At 46.8% G+C, this 25865-nt stretch overlaps 1 protein-coding gene across 1 annotated transcript in view; it reads left to right on the forward strand.

Annotated features, from left to right (window-relative positions):
• The window catches only part of CUL9 (cullin 9), a gene marked incomplete in the record, with an annotated part of 1346550 nt that overhangs the window by 1126871 nt on the left and 193814 nt on the right, over positions 1–25865 (forward strand). The window contains 1 exon segment of the mRNA XM_053712774.1: positions 10553–10627. Within this exon segment, the coding sequence (XP_053568749.1) occupies positions 10553–10627 (75 nt within the window).

Raw genomic sequence — 25865 nt, forward strand, 5'->3', positions numbered from 1 at the left:
GGGAACTCCATCCGGAAATCTTTGCCCAAATAACTCAATTATGGGGCATTCCAGACATGGATCTGATGGCGTCTCGTCAGAACTTCAAGGTTCCTTGCTACGGGTCCAGATCCAGGGATCCCAAGGCGACTCTAGTAGATGCACTAGTAGCACCTTGGACTTTCAACCTAGCTTACGTATTCCCACCGTTTCCTCTCATTCCCAGGCTGGTAGCCAGGATCAATCAGGAGAGAGCCTCGGTGATCTTGATAGCTCCTGCGTGGCCACGCAGGACTTGGTATGCAGACCTGGTGAATATGTCATCGGCTCCACCATGGAAGCTACCTTTGAGACAGGACCTTCTTGTTCAAGGTCCATTCGAACACCCAAATCTGGTCTCCCTCCAACTGACGGCTTGGAGATTGAACGCTTGATTCTATCAAAGCGTGGGTTTTCAGATTCGGTGATAGATACTCTGGTTCAGGCCAGAAAACCTGTAACTAGAAAAATTTACCATAAAATATGGAAAAAATATATCTGTAAGTGTGAATCCAAAGGATTCCCATGGAATAAGATAAAAATTCCTAAGATTCTCTCCTTTCTTCAAGAAGGTTTGGAGAAAGGATTATCTGCAAGTTCCCTAAAGGGACAGATCTCTGCTTTATCTGTCTTACTACACAAAAGACTGGCAGCTGTGCCAGATGTTCAAGCATTTGTTCAGGCTCTGGTTAGGATCAAGCCTGTTTACAGACCTTTGACTCCTCCCTGGAGTCTAAATCTAGTTCTTTCAGTTCTTCAAGGGGTTCCGTTTGAACCCTTACATTCCATAGATATTAAGTTACTATCTTGGAAAGTTTTGTTTTTGGTTGCAATTTCTTCTGCTAGAAGAGTTTCAGAGTTATCTGCTCTGCAGTGTTCTCCTCCTTATCTGGTGTTCCATGCAGATAAGGTGGTTTTGCGTACTAAGCCTGGTTTTCTTCCTAAAGTTGTTTCTATCAAAAATATTAACCAGCAGATAGTTGTACCTTCTTTGTGTCCGAATCCAGTTTCAAAGAAGGAGGCCTAGATTTGGAGTTTGGCGGTAGCCGTCAAAACCAGCGTTAGAGGCTCCTAACGCTGGTTTTGGCCGCCCGCTGGTATTTGGAGTCAGTGATTAAAGGGTCTAACGCTCACTTTTCAGCCGCGACTTTTCCATACCGCAGATCCCCCTACGCCATTTGCGTATCCTATCTTTTCAATGGGATCTTTCTAACGCCGGTATTTAGAGTCGTTTCTGAAGTGAGCGTTAGAGCTCTAACGACAAAACTCCAGCCGCCGGAAAATAGCAGGAGTTAAGAGCTTTCTGGCTAACGCCGGTTCATAAAGCTCTTAACTACTGTACCCTAAAGTACACTAACACCCATAAACTACCTATGTACCCCTAAACCGAGGTCCCCCCACATCGCCGCCACTCGATTAAAATTTTTAACCCCTAATCTGCCGAGTGCCACCTACATTATACTTATGTACCCCTAATCTGCTGCCCCTAACCCCGCCGACCCCTATATTACATTTATTAACCCCTAACCTGCCCCCCACAACGTCGCCGCCAGCTACTTAAAATAATTAACCCCTAATCTTCCGACCGCAAAGCGCCGCCACCAACGTTATCCCTATGTACCCCTAATCTGCTGCCCCTAACACCGCCGACCCCTATATTATATTTATTAACCCCTAATCTGCCCCCCTCAACGTCGCCGACACCTGCCTACACTTATTAACCCCTAATCTGCCGAGCGGACCTGAGCACTACTATAATAAAGTTATTAACCCCTAACCCGCCTCACTAACCCTATAATAAATAGTATTAACCCCCTAATCTGCCCTCCCTAACATCGCCGACACCTACCTTCAATTATTAACCCCTAATCTGCCGAGCGGACCTCACCGCTACTATAATAAATGGATTAACCCCTAAAGCTAAGTCTAACCCTAACACTAACACCCCCCTAAGTTAAATATAATTTACATCTAACGAAATAAATTAACTATTATTAAATAAATGATTCCTATTTAAAGCTAAATACTTACCTGTAAAATAAATCCTAATATAGCTACAATATAAATTATAATTATATTATAGCTATTTTAGGATTAATATTTATTTTACAGGCAACTTTGTAATTATTTTAACCAGGTACAATAGCTATTAAATAGTTAAGAACTATTTAATAGTTACCTAGTTAAAATAATAACAAATTTACCTGTAAAATAAATCCTAACCTAAGATATAATTAAACCTAACACTACCCTATCAATAAAATAATTAAATAAACTACCTACAATTACCTACAATTAACCTAACACTACACTATCAATAAATTAATTAAACACAATTCCTACAAATAAATACAATTAAATAAACTAGCTAAAGTACAAAAAATAAAAAAGAACTAAGTTACAAAAAATAAAAAAATATTTACAAACATAAGAAAAATATTACAACAATTTTAAACTAATTACACCTACTCTAAGCCCCCTAATAAAATAACAAACACCCCCAAAATAAAAAATTCCCTATCCTATTCTAAATTAAAAAAGTTACAAGCTCTTTTACCTTACCAGCCCTGAACAGGGCCCTTTGCGGGGCATGCCCCAAGAATTTCAGCTCTTTTGCCTGTAAAAGAATAAATACAATACCCCCCCCCCAACATTACAACCCACCACCCACATACCCCTAATCTAACACAAACCCCCCTTAAATAAACCTAACACTAAGCCCCTGAAGATCTTCCTACCTTGTCTTCACCATCCAGGTTCACCGATCCGTCCTGAAGAGCTCCTCCGATGTCCTGATCCAATCCCAAGCGGGGGGCTGAAGAGGTCCATGATCCGGTCAAAGTCTTCATCCAAGCGGGGCAGAAGAGGATCTTCCATCTGATTGAAGTCATCATCCAGGCGGCATCTTCTATGGTCTTCCATCCGGAGCGAAGCGGCAGGATCCTGAAGACCTCCAGCGCGGAACATCCATCCGGACCGACGACTGAACGACGAATGACTGTTCCTTTAAGGGACGTCATCCAAGATGGCGTCCCTCGAATTCCGATTGGCTGATAGGATTCTATCAGCCAATCGGAATTAAGGTAGGAATTTTCTGATTGGCTGATGGAATCAGCCAATCAGAATCAAGTTCAATCCGATTGGCTGATCCAATCAGCCAATCAGATTGAGCTCGCATTCTATTGGCTGTTCCGATCAGCCAATAGAATGCGAGCTCAATCTGATTGGCTGATTGGATCAGCCAATCGGATTGAACTAGATTCTGATTGGCTGATTCCATCAGCCAATCAGAAAATTCCTACCTTAATTCCGATTGGCTGATAGAATCCTATCAGCCAATCGGAATTCGAGGGACGCCATCTTGGATGACGTCCCTTAAAGGAACAGTCATTCGTCGTTCAGTCGTCGGTCCGGATGGATGTTCCTCGCTGGAGGTCTTCAGGATCCTGCCGCTTCGCTCCGGATGGAAGACCATAGAAGATGCCGCCTGGATGATGACTTCAATCGGATGGAAGATCCTCTTCTGCCCCGCTTGGATGAAGACTTTGACCGGATCATGGACCTCTTCAGCCCCCCGCTTGGGCTTGGATCAGGACATCGGAGGAGCTCTTCAGGACGGATCGGTGAACCTGGATGGTGAAGACAAGGTAGGAAGATCTTCAGGGGCTTAGTGTTAGGTTTATTTAAGGGGGGTTTGTGTTAGATTAGGGGTATGTGGGTGGTGGGTTGTAATGTTGGGGGAGGCGGTATTGTATTTATTCTTTTACAGGCAAAAGAGCTGAAATTCTTGGGGCATGCCCCGCAAAGGGCCCTGTTCAGGGCTGGTAAGGTAAAAGAGCTTGTAACTTTTTTAATTTAGAATAGGGTAGGGAATTTTTTATTTTGGGGGTGTTTGTTATTTTATTAGGGGGCTTAGAGTAGGTGTAATTAGTTTAAAATTGTTGTAATATTTTTCTTATGTTTGTAAATATTTTTTTATTTTTTGTAACTTAGTTCTTTTTTATTTTTTGTACTTTAGCTAGTTTATTTAATTGTATTTATTTGTAGGAATTGTGTTTAATTAATTTATTGATAGTGTAGTGTTAGGTTAATTGTAGGTAATTGTAGGTAGTTTATTTAATTATTTTATTGATAGGGTAGTGTTAGGTTTAATTATATCTTAGGTTAGGATTTATTTTACAGGTAAATTTGTTATTATTTTAACTAGGTAACTATTAAATAGTTCTTAACTATTTAATAGCTATTGTACCTGGTTAAAATAATTACAAAGTTGCCTGTAAAATAAATATTAATCCTAAAATAGCTATAATATAATTATAATTTATATTGTAGCTATATTAGGATTTATTTTACAGGTAAGTATTTAGCTTTAAATAGGAATAATTTATTTAATAAGAGTTAATTTATTTCGTTAGATGTAAATTATATTTAAGTTAGGGGGGTGTTAGTATTAGGGTTAGACTTAGCTTTAGGGGTTAATACATTTATTAGAATAGCGGTGAGGTCCGCTCGGCAGATTAGGGGTTAATAATTGAAGGTAGGTGTCGGCGATGTTAGGGAGGGCAGATTAGGGGTTAATACTATTTATGATAGGGTTAGTGAGGCGGGTTAGGGGTTAATAACTTTATTATAGTAGCGGTGCGGTCCGCTCGGCAGATTAGGGGTTAATAAGTGTAGGCAGGTGTCGGCGACGTTGAGGGGGGCAGATTAGGGGTTAATAAATATAATATAGGGGTCGGCGATGTTAGGGCAGCAGATTAGGGGTACATAGGGATAACGTAGGTTGCGGCGGTTTACGGAGCGGCAGATTAGGGGTTAAAAAAAATGCAGGGGTCAGCGATAGCGGGGGCGGAAGATTAGGGGTTAATAAGTGTAAGGTTAGGGGTGTTTAGACTCGGGGTACATGTTAGGTTGTTAGGTGCAGACGTAGGAAGTGTTTCCCCATAGAAAACAATGGGGCTGCGTTAGGAGCTGAACGCTGCTTTTTTGCAGGTGTTAGGTTTTTTTTCAGCTCAAACAGCCCCATTGTTTCCTATGGGAGAATCGTGCACGAGCACGTTTTTGAGGCTGGCCGCGTCCGTAAGCAACTCTGGTATCGAGAGTTGCATTTGCGGAAAAAATGCTCTACGCTCCTTTTTTGGAGCCTAACGCAGCATTTGTTTGAACTCTCGATACCAGAGTTAAATTTATGGTGCGGCCAGAAAAAAGCCTGCGGAGCGTTAACAGCCCTTCTACCGCCAAACTCCAAATCTAGGCCCGAACGTTTGTTACACAATTTGGACGTTGTCTGTGCTCTAAAGTTCTATTTAGAGGCTACTAAAGATTTCAGACAAACATCTTCCTTGTTTGTTGTTTATTCTGGTAAAAGGAGAGGTCAAAAAGCGACTTCTACCTCTCTTTCCTTTTGGCTTAAAAGCATCATCCGATTGGCTTATGAGACTGCCGGACGGCAGCCTCCTGAAAGAATCACAGCTCACTCCACTAGGGCTGTGGCTTCCACATGGGCCTTCAAGAACGAGGCTTCTGTTGACCAGATATGTAAGGCAGCGACTTGGTCTTCACTGCACACTTTTGCCAAATTTTACAAATTTGATTCTTTTGCTTCTTCGGAGGCTATTTTTGGGAGAAAGGTTTTGCAAGCTGTGGTTCCTTCCGTTTAGGTGACCTGATTTGCTCCCTCCCTTCATCCGTGTCCTAAAGCTTTGGTATTGGTTCCCACAAGTAAGGATGACGCCGTGGACCGGACACACCAATGCTGGAGAAAACAGAATTTATGCTTACCTGATAAATTACTTTCTCCAACGGTGTGTCCGGTCCACGGCCCGCCCTGGTTTTTTAATCAGGTCTGAAGTATTATTTTCTCTAACTACAGTCACCACGGTATCATATGGTTTCTCCTTTATATATTTACTCCTGTCCGTCGGTCGAATGACTGGGGTGGGCGGAGCCTAGGAGGGATCATGTGACCAGCTTTGCTGGGACTCTTTGCCATTTCCTGTTGGGGAAGAGAATATCCCACAAGTAAGGATGACGCCGTGGACCGGACACACCGTTGGAGAAAGTAAATTATCAGGTAAGCATAAATTCTGTTTTTGACTGTAAATTGACAAATTGTTGATCTAAGTACTTAAAGAGCCTTATTTCTGCCCTTCTGGGTGCAGTAATTTTTGGATGAACCAACGATTTTAAAGTTAAATTTGGAGTTAATTTAACGTTATTTAAGCATTTTGGAAAAATTGTTCACTTTTTCTTTCTTAAAGGCGCAGTACACGTTTTTTCAAAAGTTTATTTTAAGCAATAAATAAGTGTTTAAACAACTTTTGTGGTTATTACTAGTCTTTTCAACATGTCTGACATTGAGGAATCTGAATCTCGTTGTTCTATGTGTTTAGAAGCTATTCTGCAACCCCCTCAAACATTGTGTATCTCTTGTACTGAAGTTAGAGGATCTACTAAAGAAATTATTTATTAATCAGGGGTTTCTTTTACAACCTACGGCTTGCATTGTTCCAGTAACTACTGCAGCAGCATTTTGGTTTGAGGCTCTAGCAGAGTCTCTTAAGGTTGAGACTCGGTTAGATGACATCTTAGATGGAATTAAGGCTCTCAAGTTAGCTAATTCTTTTATTACTGCTGCCGCTTTTCAAATTGCTAAATTAGCGGCAAAGAATGCAGGATTTGCTATTCTAGCACATAGAGCATTGTGGCTCAAATCTTGGTCTGCTGATGTCTCATCAAAAACTAAGCTTTTAGCTATTCCTTTTAAAGGTAAGACCCTTTTTGGGCCTGAATTGAAGGAAATCATTTCTGACATTACAGGAGGTAAAGGTCATGCCCTACCTCAGGATAAATCTCTTAAGATGAGGGGTAAACAAAATAATTTTCATTCCTTTCGGAACTTTAAAGGAGGACCCCCCGCTTCCTCTTCTTCCACAAAGCAGGAAGGGAATTTTACCCAATCTAAGGCAGTCTGGAGACCCAACCAGAACTGGAATAAAGGTAAACAATCCAAAAAGCCCGCTGCTGCTCCTAAGACAGCATAAAGGGGCGGCCCACGATCCGGGACCTGATCTAGTAGGGGGCAGACTCTCTTTCTTTGCCCAGGCTTGGGCAAGAGATGTTCAGGACCCCTGGGCACTAGAAATAGTGACCCACGGTTATCAATTGGAATTAAAGGACTTTCTCCCAAGAGGGAGATTTCATCTTTCAAAATTATCTGCAAACCAGATAAAAAGAGAGGCGTTCTTACGCTGTGTAAAAGACCTTTTTACCATGGGAGTAATTTGTCCAGTTCCAAGATTGGAACAGGGGCAGGGGTTTTACTCAAATCTATTTGTAGTTCCCAAAAAAGAGGGAACGTTCAGACCCATCTTAGATCTCAAGTATCTAAACAAATTTCTAAGAGTTCCATCATTCAAGATGGAGACAATACGAACAATTTTACCAATGATCCAGGAGGGTCAATATATGACTACCGTGGACTTGACGGATGCTTACCTTCATATTCCTATCCACAAGGATCATCATCAGTTTCTAAGGTTTGCCTTCTTGGACAAACATTATCAGTTCGTGGCTCTTCCCTTCGGGTTGGCCACAGCACCCAAAATGTTCACAAAGGTTCTAGGGTCTCTTCTGGCGGTTCTCAGACCGCGAGGCATAGCGGTGGCGCCTTATCTGGACGATATTCTGATCCAGGCGTCAACATATCATCTGACAAAATCTCACACGGACACAGTGCTTTCTTTTCTGAGAACTCACGGCTGGAAGGTGAACATAGAGAAAAGTTCACTTGTCCCACAGACAAGAGTTCTCTTCTTGGGAACTCTGATAGACTCGGTAGCCATGAAAATATTTCTGACGGAGGTCAGAAAATCAAAGATTCAAAATACTTGCCGAGCACTTCAGTCCATTCCTCGGCCATCAGTGGCTCAGTGTATGGAGGTAATCGGATTAATGGTAGCGGCAATGGACATCATTCCGTTTGCTCGCTTTCATCTCAGACCGCTGCAGCTGTGCATGCTCGGACAGTGGAATTGGGATTATGCGGATTTATCTCCTCAGATAAATCTAGATCAAGAAACCAGAGATTCTCTTCTTTGGTGGTTGTCGCTGGATCATCTCTCCCAGGGGACTTGCTTCAGCTGACCCTTGTGGGTGATAGTGACAACGGACGCCAGCCTTCTGGGCTGGGATGCAGTCTGGAATTCCCTGAAGGCTCAGGGTGTTTGGACTCAGGTGGAGTCTCTACTTCCAATCAATATTCTGGAACTGAGAGCAATATTCAATGCGCTTCAGGTGTGGCCTCAGTTGGCTTCGGCCAAATTCATCAGATTCCAGTCGGACAAAATCACGACTGTGGCCTAGATCAATCATCAGGGGGGAACAAGGAGTTCCTTAGCGATGAGAGAGGTATCCAAGATAATCTTTTGGGCGGAGGCCCACTTTTGTCATCTGTCAGCAATCCACATCCCAGGAGTAGAGAACTGGGAAGCAGATTTTCTAAGCAGACAGACTTTTCATCCGGGGGTGTGGGAACTCCACCCAGAGGTATTTGCCTCATTGATTCTCCGATGGGGCAAACCGGAATTGGATCTGATGGCATCTCGACAGAATGCCAAGCTTCCAAGATACGGATCCAGGTTGAGGGATCCCCAGGCCGAACTGATAGATGCCTTGGCAGTGCCTTGGTCGTTCAGCCTAGCTTATGTGTTTCCACCGTTTCCTCTCCTTCCACGCGTGATTGCTCAAATTAAACAGGAGAGAGCTTTGGTGATCCTGATAGCGCCTGCGTGGCCACGCAGGACTTGGTATGCGGATCTAGTGGACATGTCTTCATTACCACCGTGGAAACTTCCTTTGAGACAGGACCTTCTCATTCAAGGTCCTTTCCAACATCCAAATCTAACTTCTCTGCAGCTGACTGCGTGGAGATTGAAGGCTTGATTTTATTGAAGCGAGGATTCTCTGATTCTGTTATCAGTACTTTGATACAGGCTAGAAAGCCTGTCACTAGAAAAATCTATCATAAGATATGGTGTAAATATCTTTATTGGTGTGAATCCAAGGGCTACTCATGGAGTAAAGTTAGGATTCCTAGGATTCTGTCTTTTCTCCAAGAAGGATTGGAGAAAGGATTATCAGCTAGTTCCTTAAAGGGACAAATTTCTGCGTTAGCAATTTTGTTTCACAAACGTTTGGCAGCTGTGCCAGATGTTCAGTCTTTTTGTCAGGCTCTAACCAGAATTAAGCCTGTATTTAGTACAATTACTCCTCCCTGGAGTTTGAATTTAGTTCTTCGAGTTCTTCAAGGGGTTCCGTTTGAACCTTTACATTCCATAGATATAAAATTGTTATCTTGGAAAGTTCTGTTTTTGGTTGCTATTTCTTCTGCTCGAAGAGTTTCTGAGCTTTCAGCGTTAGTGTGATTCGCCTTATCTCATATTTCATTCTGATAAGGTGGCTTTACGTACCAAACCTGGATTTCTTCCTAAGGTTGTTTCAAATAAGAATATTAATCAAGAAATTATTGTTCCTTCATTATGTCCTAATCCTTCTTCTAAGAAGTAGCGTCTGTTACATAACTTGGACGTGGTCCGTGCCTTAAAGTTTTACTTACAGGCAACTAAGGATTTCCATCAATCATCTTCATTGTTTATTCTGGAAAGCGTAGGGGTAAGAAAGCTACGGCTACCTCTCTTTCTGGCTGAGAAGTATCATCCGCCTGGCATATGAGACTGCTGGACAGTCTGTTGAACAGATTTGTAAGGCTGCGACTTGGTCGTCCCCTCATACTTTTTCCAAATTTTATACTTTTGCTTCTTCTGAGGCTGTTTTTGGGAGGAAAGTTCTTCAAGCAGTGGTGCCTTCCGTTTAGGTCTCTGTCTTGTCCCTCCCTTTCATCCGTGTCCTGTTGCTTTGGTATTGTATCCCACAAGTAAGGATGAAATCTGTGGACTCGTCGTATCTTGTACAAGAAAAGGAAATTCATGCTTACCTGATAAATTGATTTCTTCTACGATACGACGAGTCCACGGCCCTCCCTGTCAATTTTAGACAGATTATGTTTTTTATTATTTATAACTTCAGTCACCTCTGCACCTTTTAGCTTTTCCTTTCTCTTCCTATAACCTTCGGTCGAATGACTGGGGGTGGAGGGGAAGGGAGGAGCTATATATACAGCTCTGCTGTGGTGCTCTTTGCCATTTCCTGTTAGCAGGAGGATAATATCCCACAAGTAAGGATGAAATCCGTGGACTCGTCATATCGTAGAAGAAATCAATTTATCAGGTAAGCATAAATTTCCTTTTGTGTGTGTTATAACTAAATATTTATTTTATTGATTTTCAAACAACAGCAATGATCTGCTGTTGTAATTTATACAAACAATATTAAAAACAGGAAAAAGAAACAAACAAAATTTGAACACACATATGTCAAAATATCCCTGTACATATACATATAGGGATTTACATATTACAGCGTTACAAAGAGGGGGGAAAAATGTTTAAGATCAGACTTTTTATCTCACAAACAGGTCAGTAAAGCTGCACGTCAGGAGAAGCGATTTCAAGATTATAATGAAAGATGCACATTTCAGCACCGCGCAAAGGTATGTATGTGTGTCATCCCCTTGCTGTGCGCATGTCATGGTGTATGTGTGTGTATGTATGTGTGTCATCCCCTTGCTGTGCGCATGTCATGGTGTATGTGTGTGTGTGTGTGTGCGCATGTCATGGTGTATGTGTGTGTATGTATGTGTGTCATCCCCTTGCTGTGCGCATGTCATGGTGTATGTGTGTGTATGTGTGTGCGCATGTCATGGTGTATGTGTGTGTATGTGTGTGCGCGCATGTCATGGTGTATGTGTGTGTATGTATGTGTGTCATCCCCTTGCTGTGCGCATGTCATGGTGTATGTGTGTGTCATCCCCTTGCTGTGCGCATGTCATGGTGTATGTGTGTGTATGTGTGTGTCATCCCCTTGCTGTGCGCATGTCATGATGTGTGTATGTATGTGTGTCATCCCCTTGCTGTGCGCATGTCATGGTGTATGTGTGTGTATGTGTGTGCGCATGTCATGGTGTATGTGTGTGTATGTATGTGTGTCATCCCCTTGCTGTGCGCATGTCATGGTGTATGTGTGTGTATGTGTGTGTCATCCCCTTGCTGTGCGCATGTCATGGTGTATGTGTGTGTATGTGTGTCATCCCCTTGCTGTGCGCATGTCATGGTGTATGTGTGTGTATGTGTGTGTCATCCCCTTGCTGTGCGCATGTCATGGTGTATGTGTGTGTATGTATGTGTGTCATCCCCTTGCTGTGCGCATGTCATGGTGTATGTGTGTGTATGTATGTGTGTCATCCCCTTGCTGTGCGCATGTCATGGTGTATGTGTGTGTATGTGTGTGTCATCCCCTTGCTGTGCGCATGTCATGATGTGTGTGTATGTATGTGTGTCATCCCCTTGCTGTGCGCATGTCATGGTGTATGTGTGTGTATGTGTGTGCGCATGTCATGGTGTATGTGTGTGTATGTATGTGTGTCATCCCCTTGCTGTGCGCATGTCATGGTGTATGTGTGTGTATGTATGTGTGTCATCCCCTTGCTGTGCGCATGTCATGTTGTATGTGTGTGCGCATGTCATGGTGTATGTGTGTGTATGTATGTGTGTCATCCCCTTGCTGTGCGCATGTCATGGTGTATGTGTGTGTATGTGTGTGCGCATGTCATGGTGTATGTGTGTGTATGTGTGTGCGCATGTCATGGTGTATGTGTGTGCGCATGTCATGGTGTATGTATGTGTGTGTGTGTGCGCATGTCATGGTGTATGTGTGTGTATGTATGTGTGTCATCCTCTTGCTGTGCACATGTCATGGTGTATGTGTGTGCGCATGTCATGATGTATGTGTGTGTATGTATGTGTGTCATTCCCTTGCTGTGCGCATGTCATGGTGTATGTGTGTGTATGTATGTGTGTCAACCCCTTGCTGTGCGCATGTCATGGTGTATTTGTGTGCGCATGTCATGGTGTATTTGTGTGCGCATTTCATGGTGTATGTGTGTATGTGTGTGTGCATGTCATGGTGTATGTGTGTGCGCGTGTCATGGTGTATGTTTGTGTGTGTGCGCATGTCATGGTGTATGTTTGTGCGCATGTCATGGTGTATGTTTGTGTGTGTGCGCATGTCATGGTGTATGTTTGTGCGCATGTCATGGTGTGTGTGTGTGTGTGCGCATGTCATGGTGTATGTGTGCGCATGTCATGGTGTGTGTGTGTGTGTGCACATGTCATGGTGTATGTGTGTGTGTGCGCATGTCATGGTGTATGTGTGTGTGTGCGCATGTCATGGTGTATGTGTGTGTGTGCGCATGTCATGGTGTGTGTGTGTGCGCATGTCATGGTGTGTGTGTGTGCGCATGTCATGGTGTGTGTGTGTGTGTGTGTGCGCATGTCATGGTGTATGTGTGTGTGTGTGCATGTCATGGTGTGTGCATGTAATGGTGTGTGTGTGTGTGCGCATGTCATGGTGTGTGTGTGTGTGCGCATGTCATGGTGTGTGTGTGTGCGCGCATGTCATGGTGTGTGTGTGTGTGTATGTGTGTGCGCATGTCATGGTGTATGTGTGTGCGCGCATGTCATGGTGTATGTGTGTGTATGTATGTGTGTCATCCCCTTGCTGTGCGCATGTCATGGTGTATGTATGTGTGTCATCCCCTTGCTGTGCGCATGTCATGGTGTATGTGTGTGTATGTCTGTGCGCATGTCATGGTGTATGTGTGTGTATGTATGTGTGTCATCCCCTGTCTGTGCGCATGTCATGGTGTATGTGTGTGTATGTATGTGTGTCATCCCCTTGCTGTGCGCATGTCATGGTGTATGTGTGTGTCATCCCCTTGCTGTGCGCATGTCATGGTGTATGTGTGTGTATGTATGTGTGTCATCCCCTTGCTGTGCGCATGTCATGGTGTATGTGTGTGTATGTATGTGTGTCATCCCCTTGCTGTGCGCATGTCATGTTGTATGTGTGTGTATGTGTGTGCGCATGTCATGGTGTATGTGTGTGCGCATGTCATGGTGTATGTGTGTGTATGTGTGTGCGCATGTCATGGTGTATGTGTGTGTATGTATGTGTGTCATCCCCTTGCTGTGCGCATGTCATGGTGTATGTGTGTGTATGTGTGTGCGCATGTCATGGTGTATGTGTGTGTATGTGTGTGCGCGCATGTCATGGTGTATGTGTGTGTATGTATGTGTGTCATCCCCTTGCTGTGCGCATGTCATGGTGTATGTGTGTGTCATCCCCTTGCTGTGCGCATGTCATGGTGTATGTGTGTGTATGTGTGTGTCATCCCCTTGCTGTGCGCATGTCATGATGTGTGTATGTATGTGTGTCATCCCCTTGCTGTGCGCATGTCATGGTGTATGTGTGTGTATGTGTGTGCGCATGTCATGGTGTATGTGTGTGTATGTATGTGTGTCATCCCCTTGCTGTGCGCATGTCATGGTGTATGTGTGTGTATGTGTGTGTCATCCCCTTGCTGTGCGCATGTCATGGTGTATGTGTGTGTATGTGTGTCATCCCCTTGCTGTGCGCATGTCATGGTGTATGTGTGTGTCATCCCCTTGCTGTGCGCATGTCATGGTGTATGTGTGTGTATGTATGTGTGTCATCCCCTTGCTGTGCGCATGTCATGGTGTATGTGTGTGTATGTATGTGTGTCATCCCCTTGCTGTGCGCATGTCATGGTGTATGTGTGTGTATGTGTGTGTCATCCCCTTGCTGTGCGCATGTCATGATGTGTGTGTATGTATGTGTGTCATCCCCTTGCTGTGCGCATGTCATGGTGTATGTGTGTGTATGTGTGTGCGCATGTCATGGTGTATGTGTGTGTATGTATGTGTGTCATCCCCTTGCTGTGCGCATGTCATGGTGTATGTGTGTGCGCATGTCATGGTGTATGTGTGTGTATGTGTGTGCGCGCATGTCATGGTGTATGTGTGTGTATGTATGTGTGTCATCCCCTTGCTGTGCGCATGTCATGTTGTATGTGTGTGCGCATGTCATGGTGTATGTGTGTGTATGTGTGTGCGCGCATGTCATGGTGTATGTGTGTGTATGTATGTGTGTCATCCCCTTGCTGTGCGCATGTCATGGTGTATGTGTGTGTATGTGTGTGCGCATGTCATGGTGTATGTGTGTGCGCATGTCATGGTGTATGTGTGTGCGCATGTCATGGTGTATGTGTGTGTATGTGTGTGCGCATGTCATGGTGTATGTGTGTGTATGCATGTGTGTCATCCTCTTGCTGTGCACATGTCATGGTGTATGTGTGTGCGCATGTCATGATGTATGTGTGTGTATGTATGTGTGTCATTCCCTTGCTGTGCGCATGTCATGGTGTATGTGTGTGTATGTATGTGTGTCAACCCCTTGCTGTGCGCATGTCATGGTGTATTTGTGTGCGCATGTCATGGTGTATTTGTGTGCGCATTTCATGGTGTATGTGTGTATGTGTGTGTGCATGTCATGGTGTATGTGTGTGCGCATGTCATGGTGTATGTTTGTGTGTGTGCGCATGTCATGGTGTATGTTTGTGCGCATGTCATGGTGTATGTTTGTGTGTGTGCGCATGTCATGGTGTATGTTTGTGCGCATGTCATGGTGTGTGTGTGTGTGTGCGCATGTCATGGTGTATGTGTGCGCATGTCATGGTGTGTGTGTGTGTGTGTGTGCACATGTCATGGTGTATGTGTGTGTGTGCGCATGTCATGGTGTATGTGTGTGTGTGCGCATGTCATGGTGTATGTGTGTGCGCATGTCATGGTGTGTGTGTGTGCGCATGTCATGGTGTGTGTGTGTGTGCGCATGTCATGGTGTGTGTGTGCGCATGTCATGGTGTATGTGTGTGTGTGTGCGCATGTCATGGTGTATGTGTGTGTGTGTGCGCATGTCATGGTGTATGTGTGTGTGTGTGCATGTCATGGTGTGTGCATGTAATGGTGTGTGTGTGCGCATGTCATGGTGTGTGTGTGTGTGCGCATGTCATGGTGTGTGTGTGTGCGCGCATGTCATGGTGTGTGTGTGTGTGTGCGCATGTCATGGTGTGTGTGTGCGCATGTCATGGTGTATGTGTGTGCGCGCATGTCATGGCGTATGTGTGTGCGCGCATGTCATGGCGTATGTGTGTATGTGTGTGCGCATGTCATGGTGTATGTGTGTGTATGTATGTGTGTCATCCCCTTGCTGTGCGCATGTCATGGTGTATGTGTGTGCGTGTGTGTGCATGTCGTGTGTGTGTGCGCATGTCATGGTGAATGTGTGTGCGCATGTCATGGTGTATTTGTGTGTGTCATCCACTTGATGTGCACATGTCATGGTGTATTTGTGTGTGTCATCCACTTGATGTGCGCATGTCATGGTGTGTGTGTGTATGTGCACATGTCATGGTGTGTGTGTGTGTGTGTGTGTGCGCATGTCATGGTGTATGTGTGTGTGCGCGCGCATGTCATGGTATGTGTGTGTGCATGTCATGGTGTGTGTGTGTGTGCGCGCATGTCATGGTATATGTGTGTGTGTGTGCGCATGTCATGGTGTGTGTGTGTGCGCGCATGTCATGGTGTGTGTGTGCGCATGTCATGGTGTATGTGCTCATGTCATGGTGTGTGTGTGTGCGCGCATGTCATGGTGTATGTGTGTGTGTGTGCGCATGTCATGGTGTGTGTGCATGTCATGGTGAATGTGTGTGTGTCATCCCCTTGCTGTGCGCATGTCATGGTGTATGTGTGTGTATGTGTAAGTGTGTCATCCCCTTGCTGTGCGCATGTCATGGTGTATGTGTGTATGTTCGCACGTCATGGTGTGCGCATGTCATGGTGTATGTGTGTGCGCGCGCATGTCATGGTGTATGTGTGTGTGTGCACATGTCATGGTATATGTGTGTGTGTGCGCATGTCATGGTGTGTGTGCGCATGTCATGGTGTGTGTGCGCGCATGTCATGGTGTATGTGTGTGTGCGCGCATGTCATGGTGAATGTGTGTGTGTCACCCCCTTGCTGTGCGCATGTCATGGTGTATGTGTGTGTATGTGTAAGTGTGTCATCCCCTTGCTGTGCGCATGTCATGGTGTATGTGTGTGTATGTGTAAGTGTGTCATCCCCTTGCTGTGCGCATGTCATGGTGAATGTGTGTGTGTCACCCCCTTGCTGTGCGCATGTCATGGTGTATGTGTGTGTATGTGTAAGTGTGTCATCCCCTTGCTGTGCGCATGTCATGGTGTATGTCCCCTTGCTGTGCGCATGTCATGGTGTATGTGTGTATGTTCGCACGTCATGGTGTGCGCATGTCATGGGGTATGTGTGTGCGCGCACATGTCATGGTATATGTGTGTGTGCGCATGTCATGGTGTGTGTGTGTGCGCATGTCATGGTGTGTGTGCGCATGTCATGGTGTGTGTGTGTGCGCATGTCATGGTGTGTGTGTGCGCGCATGTCATGGTGTATGTGTGTGTGCGCATGTCATGGTGTATGTGTGTGTGTGCGCATGTCATGGTGTATGTGTGTGTGCGCGCATGTCATGGTGTATGTGTGTGTGCGCATGTCATGGTGTATGTGTGTGCGCGCGCATGTCAGGGTGTATGTGTGTGTGCGCGCATGTCATGGTGTATGTGTGTGTGCTCGCATGTCATGGTGTATGTGTGTGTGCTCGCATGTCATGGTGTATGTGTGTGTGTGCGCGCATGTCATGGTGTATGTGTGTGTGCGCATGTCATGGTGTATTTGTGTGTGCGCATGTCATGGTGTATTTGTGTGTGCGCATGTCATGGTGTATGTGTGTGTGCGCATGTCATGGTGTATTTGTGTTTGCGCATGTCATGGTGTATGTGTGTGTGCGCATGTCATGGTGTATGTGTGTGTGCGCATGTCATGGTGTATGTGTGTGTGCGCATGTCATGGTGTATGTGTGTGTGCACATGTCATGGTGTATGTGTGTGTGCGCATGTCATGGTGTATGTGTGTGTGCGCATGTCATGGTGTATGTGTGCGCATGTCATGGTGTATGTGTGTGTGCGCATGTCATGGTGTATGTGTGTGTGCGCATGTCATGGTGTATGTGTGTGTGCGCATGTCATGGTGTATGTGTGTGTGCGCATGTCATGGTGTATGTGTGTGTGCGCGTGTCATGGTGTATGTATGTGTGCGCGTGTCATGGTGTGTGTGTGTGCGCATGTCATGGTGTATGTGTGTGTGCGCATGTCATGGTGTATGTGTGTGTGTGCGCGTGCACATGTCATGGTGTATGTGTGTGTGCGCATGTCATGGTGTATGTGTTTGTGCGCATGTCATGGTGTGTGTGTGTGCGTGCGCATGTCATGGTGTGTGTGTGTGTGTGCGCATGTCATGGTGTGTGTGTGTGTGCGCATGTCATGGTGTATGTTTGTATGTGTGTGCGCATGTCATGGTGTATGTGTGTGTGTGCGCATGTCATGGTGTATGTGTGTGTGTGCGCATGTCATGGTGTATGTGTGTGTGTGCGCATGTCATGGTGTATGTGTGTGTGTGCGCATGTCATGGTGTATGTGTGTGTGTGCGCATGTCATGGTGTATGTGTGTGTGTGCGCATGTCATGGTGTGTGTGTGTGCGCATGTCATGGTGTGTGCGCATGTCATGGTGTGTGTGTGTGCGCATGTCATGGTGTGTGTGTGTGCGCATGTCATGGTGTGTGTGTGTGCGCATGTCATGGTGTGTGTGTGTGCGCATGTCATGGTGTGTGTGTGCGCATGTCATGGTGTGTGTGCGCATGTCATGGTGTGTGTGCGCATGTCATGGTGTATGTGTGTATGTGTGTGCGCATGTCATGGTGTATGTGTGTGTATGTATGTGTGTCATCCCCTTGCTGTGCGCATGTCATGGTGTATGTGTGTGCACATGTCAAGGTGTATGTGTGTGCGCATGTCATGGTGTATGTGTGTATGTGTGTGCGCATGTCATGGTGTATGTGTGTGCGTGTGTGCGCATGTCGTGTGTGTGTGCGCGTGTGTGCGCATGTCGTGTGTGTGTGCGCATGTCATGGTGTATGTGTGTGCGCATGTCATGGTGTATGTGTGTGCGCATGTCATGGTGTATTTGTGTGTGTCATCCACTTGATGTGCACATGTCATGGTGTATTTGTGTGTGTCATCCACTTGATGTGCGCATGTCATGGTGTGTGTGTGTATGTGCACATGTCATGGTGTGTGTGTGTGTGTGTGTGCATGTCATGGTGTATGTGTGTGTGCGCGCGCATGTCATGGTATGTGTGTGTGCATGTCATGGTGTGTGTGTGTGCTCATGTCATGGTATATGTGTGTGTGTGTGCGCATGTCATGGTGTGTGTGTGTGTGCGCATGTCATGGTGTATGTGCTCATGTCATGGTGTATGTGTGTGTGTGCGCATGTCATGGTGTGTGTGTGTGCGCGCATGTCATGGTGTGTGTGTGTGTGCGCATGTCATGGTGAATGTGTGTGTGTCATCCCCTTGCTGTGCGCATGTCATGGTGTATGTGTGTGTATGTGTAAGTGTGTCATCCCCTTGCTGTGCGCATGTCATGGTGTATGTGTGTGTATGTGTAAGTGTGTCATCCCCTTGCTGTGCGCATGTCATGGTGTATGTGTGTGTATGTGTAAGTGTGTCATCCCCTTGCTGTGCGCATGTCATGGTGTATGTCCCCTTGCTGTGCGCATGTCATGGTGTATGTGTGTATGTTCGCACGTCATGGTGTGTGCATGTCATGGTGTATGTGTGTGCGCGCGCATGTCATGGTATATGTGTGTGTGTGTGCACATGTCGTGGTATATGTGTGTGTGTGTGCGCATGTCATGGTGTGTGTGTGTGTGCGCATGTCATGGTGTGTGTGCGCATGTCATGGTGTGTGTGTGCGCATGTCATGGTGTATGTGTGTGCGCGCGCATGTCATGGTATATGTGTGTGTGTCTGCACATGTCATGGTGTATGTGTGTGTGCGCATGTCATGGTGTATGTGTGTGTGCGCATGTCATGGTGTATGTGTGTGTGCGCATGTCATGGTGTATGTGTGTGTGCGCATGTCATGGTGTATGTGTGTGTGCGCATGTCATGGTGTGTGTGTGTGCGCGTGTCATGGTGTATGTGTGTGTGCGCGTGTCATGGTGTGTGTGTGTGCGCATGTCATGGTGTATGTGTGTGTGCGCGTGTCATGGTGTATGTGTGTGTGCGCGTGCACATGTCATGGTGTATGTGTGTGTGCGCATGTCATGGTGTGTGTGCGCATGTCATGGTGTATGTGTGTGTGCGCATGTCATGGTGTGTGTGCGCATGTCATGGTGTGTGTGTGTGCGCATGTCATGGTGTATGTGTGTGTGTGCGCATGTCATGGTGTATGTTTGTATGTGTGTGCGCATGTCATGGTGTATGTGTGTGTGTGCGCATGTCATGGTGTATGTGTGTGTGTGCGCATGTCATGGTGTGTGTGTGTGCGCATGTCATGGTGTGTGTGTGTGCGCATGTCATGGTGTGTGTGTGTGCGCATGTCATGGTGTGTGTGTGCGCATGTCATGGTGTGTGTGCGCATGTCATGGTGTGTGTGCGCATGTCATGGTGTATGTGTGTGTGCGCGCATGTCATGGCGTATGTGTGTATGTGTGTGCGCATGTCATGGTGTATGTGTGTGTATGTATGTGTGTCATCCCCTTGCTGTGCGCATGTCATGGTGTATGTGTGTGCACATGTCAAGGTGTATGTGTGTGCGCATGTCATGGTGTATGTGTGTATGTGTGTGCGCATGTCATGGTGTATGTGTGTGCGTGTGTGCGCATGTCGTGTGTGCGTGTGTGCGCATGTCATGGTGTATGTGTGTGCGCATGTCATGGTGTATTTGTGTGTGTCATCCACTTGATGTGCACATGTCATGGTGTATTTGTGTGTGTCATCCACTTGATGTGCGCATGTCATGGTGTGTGTGTGTATGTGCACATGTCATGGTGTATGTGTGTGTGCGCGCGCATGTCATGGTATGTGTGTGTGCATGTCATGGTGTGTGTGTGTGTGCGCATGTCATGGTATATGTGTGTGTGTGTGCGCATGTCATGGTGTGTGTGTGTGTGCGCATGTCATGGTGTATGTGTGTGTGTGCGCATGTCATGGTGTGTGTGTGTGCGCGCATGTCATGGTGTATGTGTGTGTGTGCGCATGTCATGGTGTGTGTGCATGTCATGGTGAATGTGTGTGTGTCATCCCCTTGCTGTGCGCATGTCATGGTGTATGTGTGTGTATGTGTAAGTGTGTCATCCCCTTGCTGTGCGCATGTCATGGTGTATGTGTGTGTATGTGTAAGTGTGTCATCCCCTTGCTGTGCGCATGTCATGGTGTATGTCCCCTTGCTGTTCGCATGTCATGGTGTATGTGTGTATGTTCGCACGTCATGGTGTGTGCATGTCATGGTGTATGTGTGTGCGCGCGCATGTCATGGTATATGTGTGTGTGTGTGCACATGTCATGGTATATGTGTGTGTGTGTGCGCATGTCATGGTGTGTGTGTGTGCGCATGTCATGGTGTGTGTGCGCATGTCATGGTGTGTGTGCGCGCATGTCATGGTGTATGTGTGTGTGTGCGCGCATGTCATGTTGAATGTGTGTGTGTCACCCCCTTGCTGTGCGCATGTCATGGTGTATGTGTGTGTATGTATAAGTGTGTCATCCCCTTGCTGTGCGCATGTCATGGTGTATGTCCCCTTGCTGTGCGCATGTCATGGTGTATGTGTGTATGTTCGCACGTCATGGTGTGCGCATGTCATGGTGTATGTGTGTGTCTGCACATGTCATGGTATATGTGTGTGTGCGCATGTCATGGTGTGTGTGTGTGTGTGCGCATGTCATGGTGTGTATGTGTGTGTGCGCATGTCATGGTGTGTGTGTGTGCGCATGTCATGGTGTGTGTGTGTGTGTGCGCATGTCATGGTGTGTGTGTGCGCGCATGTCATGGTGTATGTGTGTGTGCGCATGTCATGGTGTATGTGTGTGTGCGCATGTCATGGTGTGTGTGTGCGCGCATGTCATGGTGTATGTGTGTGTGCGCATGTCATGGTGTATGTGTGTGTGCGCGCATGTCATGGTGTATGTGTGTGTGCGCGCATGTCATGGTGTATGTGTGTGTGCGCGCATGTCATGGTGTATGTGTGTGTGCGCATGTCATGGTGTATGTGTGTGCGCGCGCATGTCAGGGTGTATGTGTGTGTGCGCGCATGTCAGGGTGTATGTGTGTGTGCGCGCATGTCATGGTGTGTGTGTGTGTGTGCGCATGTCATGGTGTATGTGTGTGCGCGCGCATGTCAGGGTGTATGTGTGTGTGCTCGCATGTCATGGTGTATGTGTGTGTGCTCGCATGTCATGGTGTATGTGTGTGTGTGTGTGTGCGCATGTCATGGTGTATGTGTGTGTGCGCATGTCATGGTGTATGTGTGTGTGCGCATGTCATGGTGTATGTGTGTGTGCGCATGTCATGGTGTATGTGTGTGTGCGCATGTCATGGTGTATGTGTGTGTGCGCATGTCATGGTGTATGTGTGTGTGCGCATGTCATGGTGTATGTGTGTGTGCGCATGTCATGGTGTATGTGTGTGTGCGCATGTCATGGTGTATGTGTGTGTGCGCATGTCATGGTGTATGTGTGTTTGCGCATGTCATGGTGTATGTGTGTGTGCGCATGTCATGGTGTATGTGTGTGTGCGCATGTCATGGTGTATGTGTGTGTGCGCATGTCATGGTGTATGTGTGTGTGCGCATGTCATGGTGTATGTGTGTGTGCGCATGTCATGGTGTGTGTGTGTGTGTGCGCATGTCATGGTGTATGTGTGTGTGTGCGCATATCATGGTGTATGTTTGTATGTGTGTGCGCATGTCATGGTGTGTGTGTGTGCGCATGTCATGGTGTGTGTGTGTGCGCATGTCATGGTGTGTGTGCGCATGTCATGGTGTGTGTGCGCATGTCATGGTGTGTGTGCGCATGTCATGGTGTGTGTGCGCATGTCATGGGGTGTGTGTGTATGTCATGGTGTGTGTGCGCATGTCATGGTGTATGTGTGTGTGTGCGCATGTCATGGTGTTTGTGTGTGTGCGCATGTCATGGTGTATGTGTGTGTGCGCATGTCATGGTGTATGTGTGTGTGCGCATGTCATGGTGTATGTGTGTGTGCGCATGTCATGGTGTATTTGTGTTTGCGCATGTCATGGTGTATGTGTGCGTGCGCATGTCATGGTGTATGTGTGCGTGCGCATGTCATGGTGTATGTGTGCGTGCGCATGTCATGGTGTATGTGTGCGTGCGCATGTCATGGTGTATGTGTGCGTGCGCATTTCATGGTGTATGTGTGCGTGCGCATGTCATGGTGTGTGTGTGTGTGTGCGCATGTCATGGTGTGTGTGTGTGTGTGTGTGCGCGCATGTCATGGTGTATGTGTGTGCGCATGTCATGGTGTATGTTTGTATGTGTGTGCGCATGTCATGGTGTATGTGTGTGCGCATGTCATGGTGTATGTGTGTGCGCATGTCATGGTGTATGTGTGTGCGCATGTCATGGTGTATGTGTGTGCGCATGTCATGGTGTATGTGTGTGCGCATGTCATGGTGTATGTGTGTGCGCATGTCATGGTGTATGTGTGTGCGCATGTCATGGTGTATGTGTGTGCGCATGTCATGGTGTATGTGTGTCTATGTATGTGTGTGTGTATGTATATGTGTCATCCCCTTTCTGTGTGCATGTCATAGTGTATTTGTGTGTGTCATCCCCTTGATGTGCGCATGTCATGGTGTGTGTGTATGTATGTGTGTCATTCCCTTGCTGTGCACATGTCATGGTGTATGTGTGTGTATGTGTGGGTGTCATCCCCTTGCTGTGCGCATGTCATGGTGTATGTATGTATAAGTGTGTCATCCCCTTGCTGTGCGCATGTCATGGTGTATTTGTGTATGTGCACACGTCATTGTGTGTGTGTGTGTGTGCATGTCATGGTGTGTGTGTGTGCGCGCGCATGTCATGGTATGAGTGTGTGTGTGCATGTCATGGTGTGTGTGCGCGCATGTCATGGTGTGTGTGTGTGTGTGCGCATGTCATGGTGTGTGTGTGTGCGCATGGGTGTGTGTGGGCATGTCATGGTGTATGTGTGTATGTGCGCATGTCATGATGTATGTGCGCATGTCATAGTGTGTGTGCATGTCATGGTGTATGTGTGTGTGTCATCCCCTTGCTGTGCGCATGTCATGGTGTATGTGTGTGTGTCACCCCCTTGCTGTGCGCATGTCATGGTATATGTGTGTGTGTCACCCCCTTGCTGTGCGCATGTCATGGTATATGTGTGTGTGTCACCCCCTTGCTGTGCGCATGTCATGGTGTATGTGTGTATGTGCACACGTCATGGTGTGTGTGTGTGCACATGTCATGGTGTATGTGTGTGTGTGCGCATGTCATGGTATATGTGTGTGTGTGCGCATGTCATGGTATATGTGTGTGTGTGTGTGTGTGCGCATGTCATGGTGTGTGTGCGCATGTCATGGTGTATGTGTGTGTGTGCGCATGTCATGGTGTATGTGTGTGTGTGTGTGTGCACATGTCATGGTGTGTGTGTGTGCGCATGTCATGGTGTATGTGTGTGTGCGCGCATGTCATGGTGTATGTGTGTGTGCGCGCATGTCATGGTGTATGTGTGTGTGCGCGCATGTCATGGTGTATGTGTGTGTGCGCGCATGTCATGGTGTATGTGTGTGTGCGCGCATGTCATGGTGTATGTGTGTGTGTGTGCGCATGTCATGGTGTATGTGTGTGTGCGCATGTCATGGTGTGTGTGTGCGCATGTCATGGTGTGTGTGTGTGTGCGCATGGGTGTGTGTGGGCATGTCATGGTGTGTGTGTGTATGTGCGCATGTCATGGTGTATGTGCGCATGTCATAGTGTGTGCGCATGTCATGGTGTATGTGTGTGCGCATGTCATGGTGTGTGTGTGTGCGCATGTCATGGTGTATGTGTAAGTGTGTCATCCCCTTGCTGTGCGCATGTCATGGTGTATGTGTGTGTGTGCGCATGTCATGGTGTATGTGTGTGTGTGCGCATGTCGTATGTGTGCATGTCATGGTGTATGTGTGTGTATGTGCGCATGTCATGGTGTGTGTGTGTGTATGTGCGCATGTCATGGTGTGTGTGTGTGTGCGCATGTCATGGTGTGTGTGTGTGTGCATGTCATGGTGTATATTTGTGTGCGCATGTCATGGTGTGTGTGTGTGCGCATGTCATGGTGTGTGTGTGTGTGTGCGCATGTCATGGTGTGTGTGTGTGCGCATGTCATGGTGTGTGTGTGTGCGCATGTCATGGTGTATATGTGTGTGCGCATGTCATGGTGTATGTGTGTGCATGTCATGGTGTGTGTGTGTGTGTGCACATGTCATGGTGTATGTGTGTATATGTATGTGTGTCATCCCCTTGCTGTGCTCATGTCATGGTGTATGTGTGTGTGTGCGCATGTCATGGTGTATGTGTGTGTGTGCGCATGTCGTATGTGTGCATGTCATGGTGTATGTGTGTGTATGTGCGCATGTCATGGTGTGTGTGTGTGCGCATGTCATGGTGTGTGTGTGTGTGTGTGCATGTCATGGTGTATATTTGTGTGCGCATGTCATGGTGTGTGTGTGTGCGCATGTCATGGTGTGTGTGTGTGTGTGCATGTCATGGTGTATGTGTGTGTGTGCATGTCATGGTGTATGTGTGTGTGTGCATGTCATGGTGTGTGTGTGCATGTCATGGTGTGTGTGTGCATGTCATGGTGTATGTGTGTGTATGTCATGGTGTATGTGTGTGTGTGCATGTCATGGTGTGTGTGTGCGCATGTCATTGTGTGTGTGTGTGCGCATGTCATGGTGTGTGTGTGTGTGTGTGCGCATGTCATGGTGTGTGTGTGTGTGTGTGCGCATGTCATGGTGTGTGTGTGTGTGTGTGCGCATGTCATGGTGTGTGTGTGTGCACATGTCATGGTGTATGTGTGTGCGCATGTCATGGTGTGTGTGTATGTGCGCATGTCATGGTGTGTGTGTGTGCGCATGTCATGGTGTGTGTGTGTGTGCGCATGTCATGGTGTGTGTGTGTGCGCATGTCATGGTGTGTGTGTGTGCGCATGTCATGGTGTGTGCGCATGTCATGGTGTGTGCGTGTGCGCATGTCATGGTGTGTGCGTGTGTGCACATGTCATGGTGTGTGTGTGTGTGTGCACATGTCATGGTGTATGTGTAAGTGTGTCATCCCCTTGCTGTGCGCATGTCATGGTGTATGTGTGTGTGTGCGCATGTCGTATGTGTGCATGTCATGGTGTATGTGTGTGTATGTGCGCATGTCATGGTGTGTGTGTGTGTGCGTATGTCATGGTGTGTGTGTGTGTGCATGTCATGGTGTATATTTGTGTGCGCATGTCATGGTGTGTGTGTGTGCGCATGTCATGGTGTATATTTGTGTGCGCATGTCATGGTGTGTGTGTGTGCGCATGTCATGGTGTATATGTGTGTGCGCATTTCATGGTGTATATGTGTGTGCGCATGTCATGGTGTGTGTGTGCACATGTCATGGTGTATGTGTGTATATGTATGTGTGTCATCCCCTTGCTGTGCGCATGTCATGGTGTATGTGTGTGTGTGCGCATGTCATGGTGTATGTGTGTGTGTGCGCATGTCGTATGTGTGTATGTGTGCATGTCATGGTGTATGTGTGTGTATGTGCGCATGTCATGGTGTGTGTGTGTGCGCATGTCATGGTGTGTGTGTGTGTGTGTGCATGTCATGGTGTATATTTGTGTGCGCAT

This window comes from Bombina bombina, chromosome 4 (genome assembly GCF_027579735.1).
Source record: "Bombina bombina isolate aBomBom1 chromosome 4, aBomBom1.pri, whole genome shotgun sequence".
Lineage (NCBI taxonomy): Eukaryota > Metazoa > Chordata > Amphibia > Anura > Bombinatoridae > Bombina > Bombina bombina.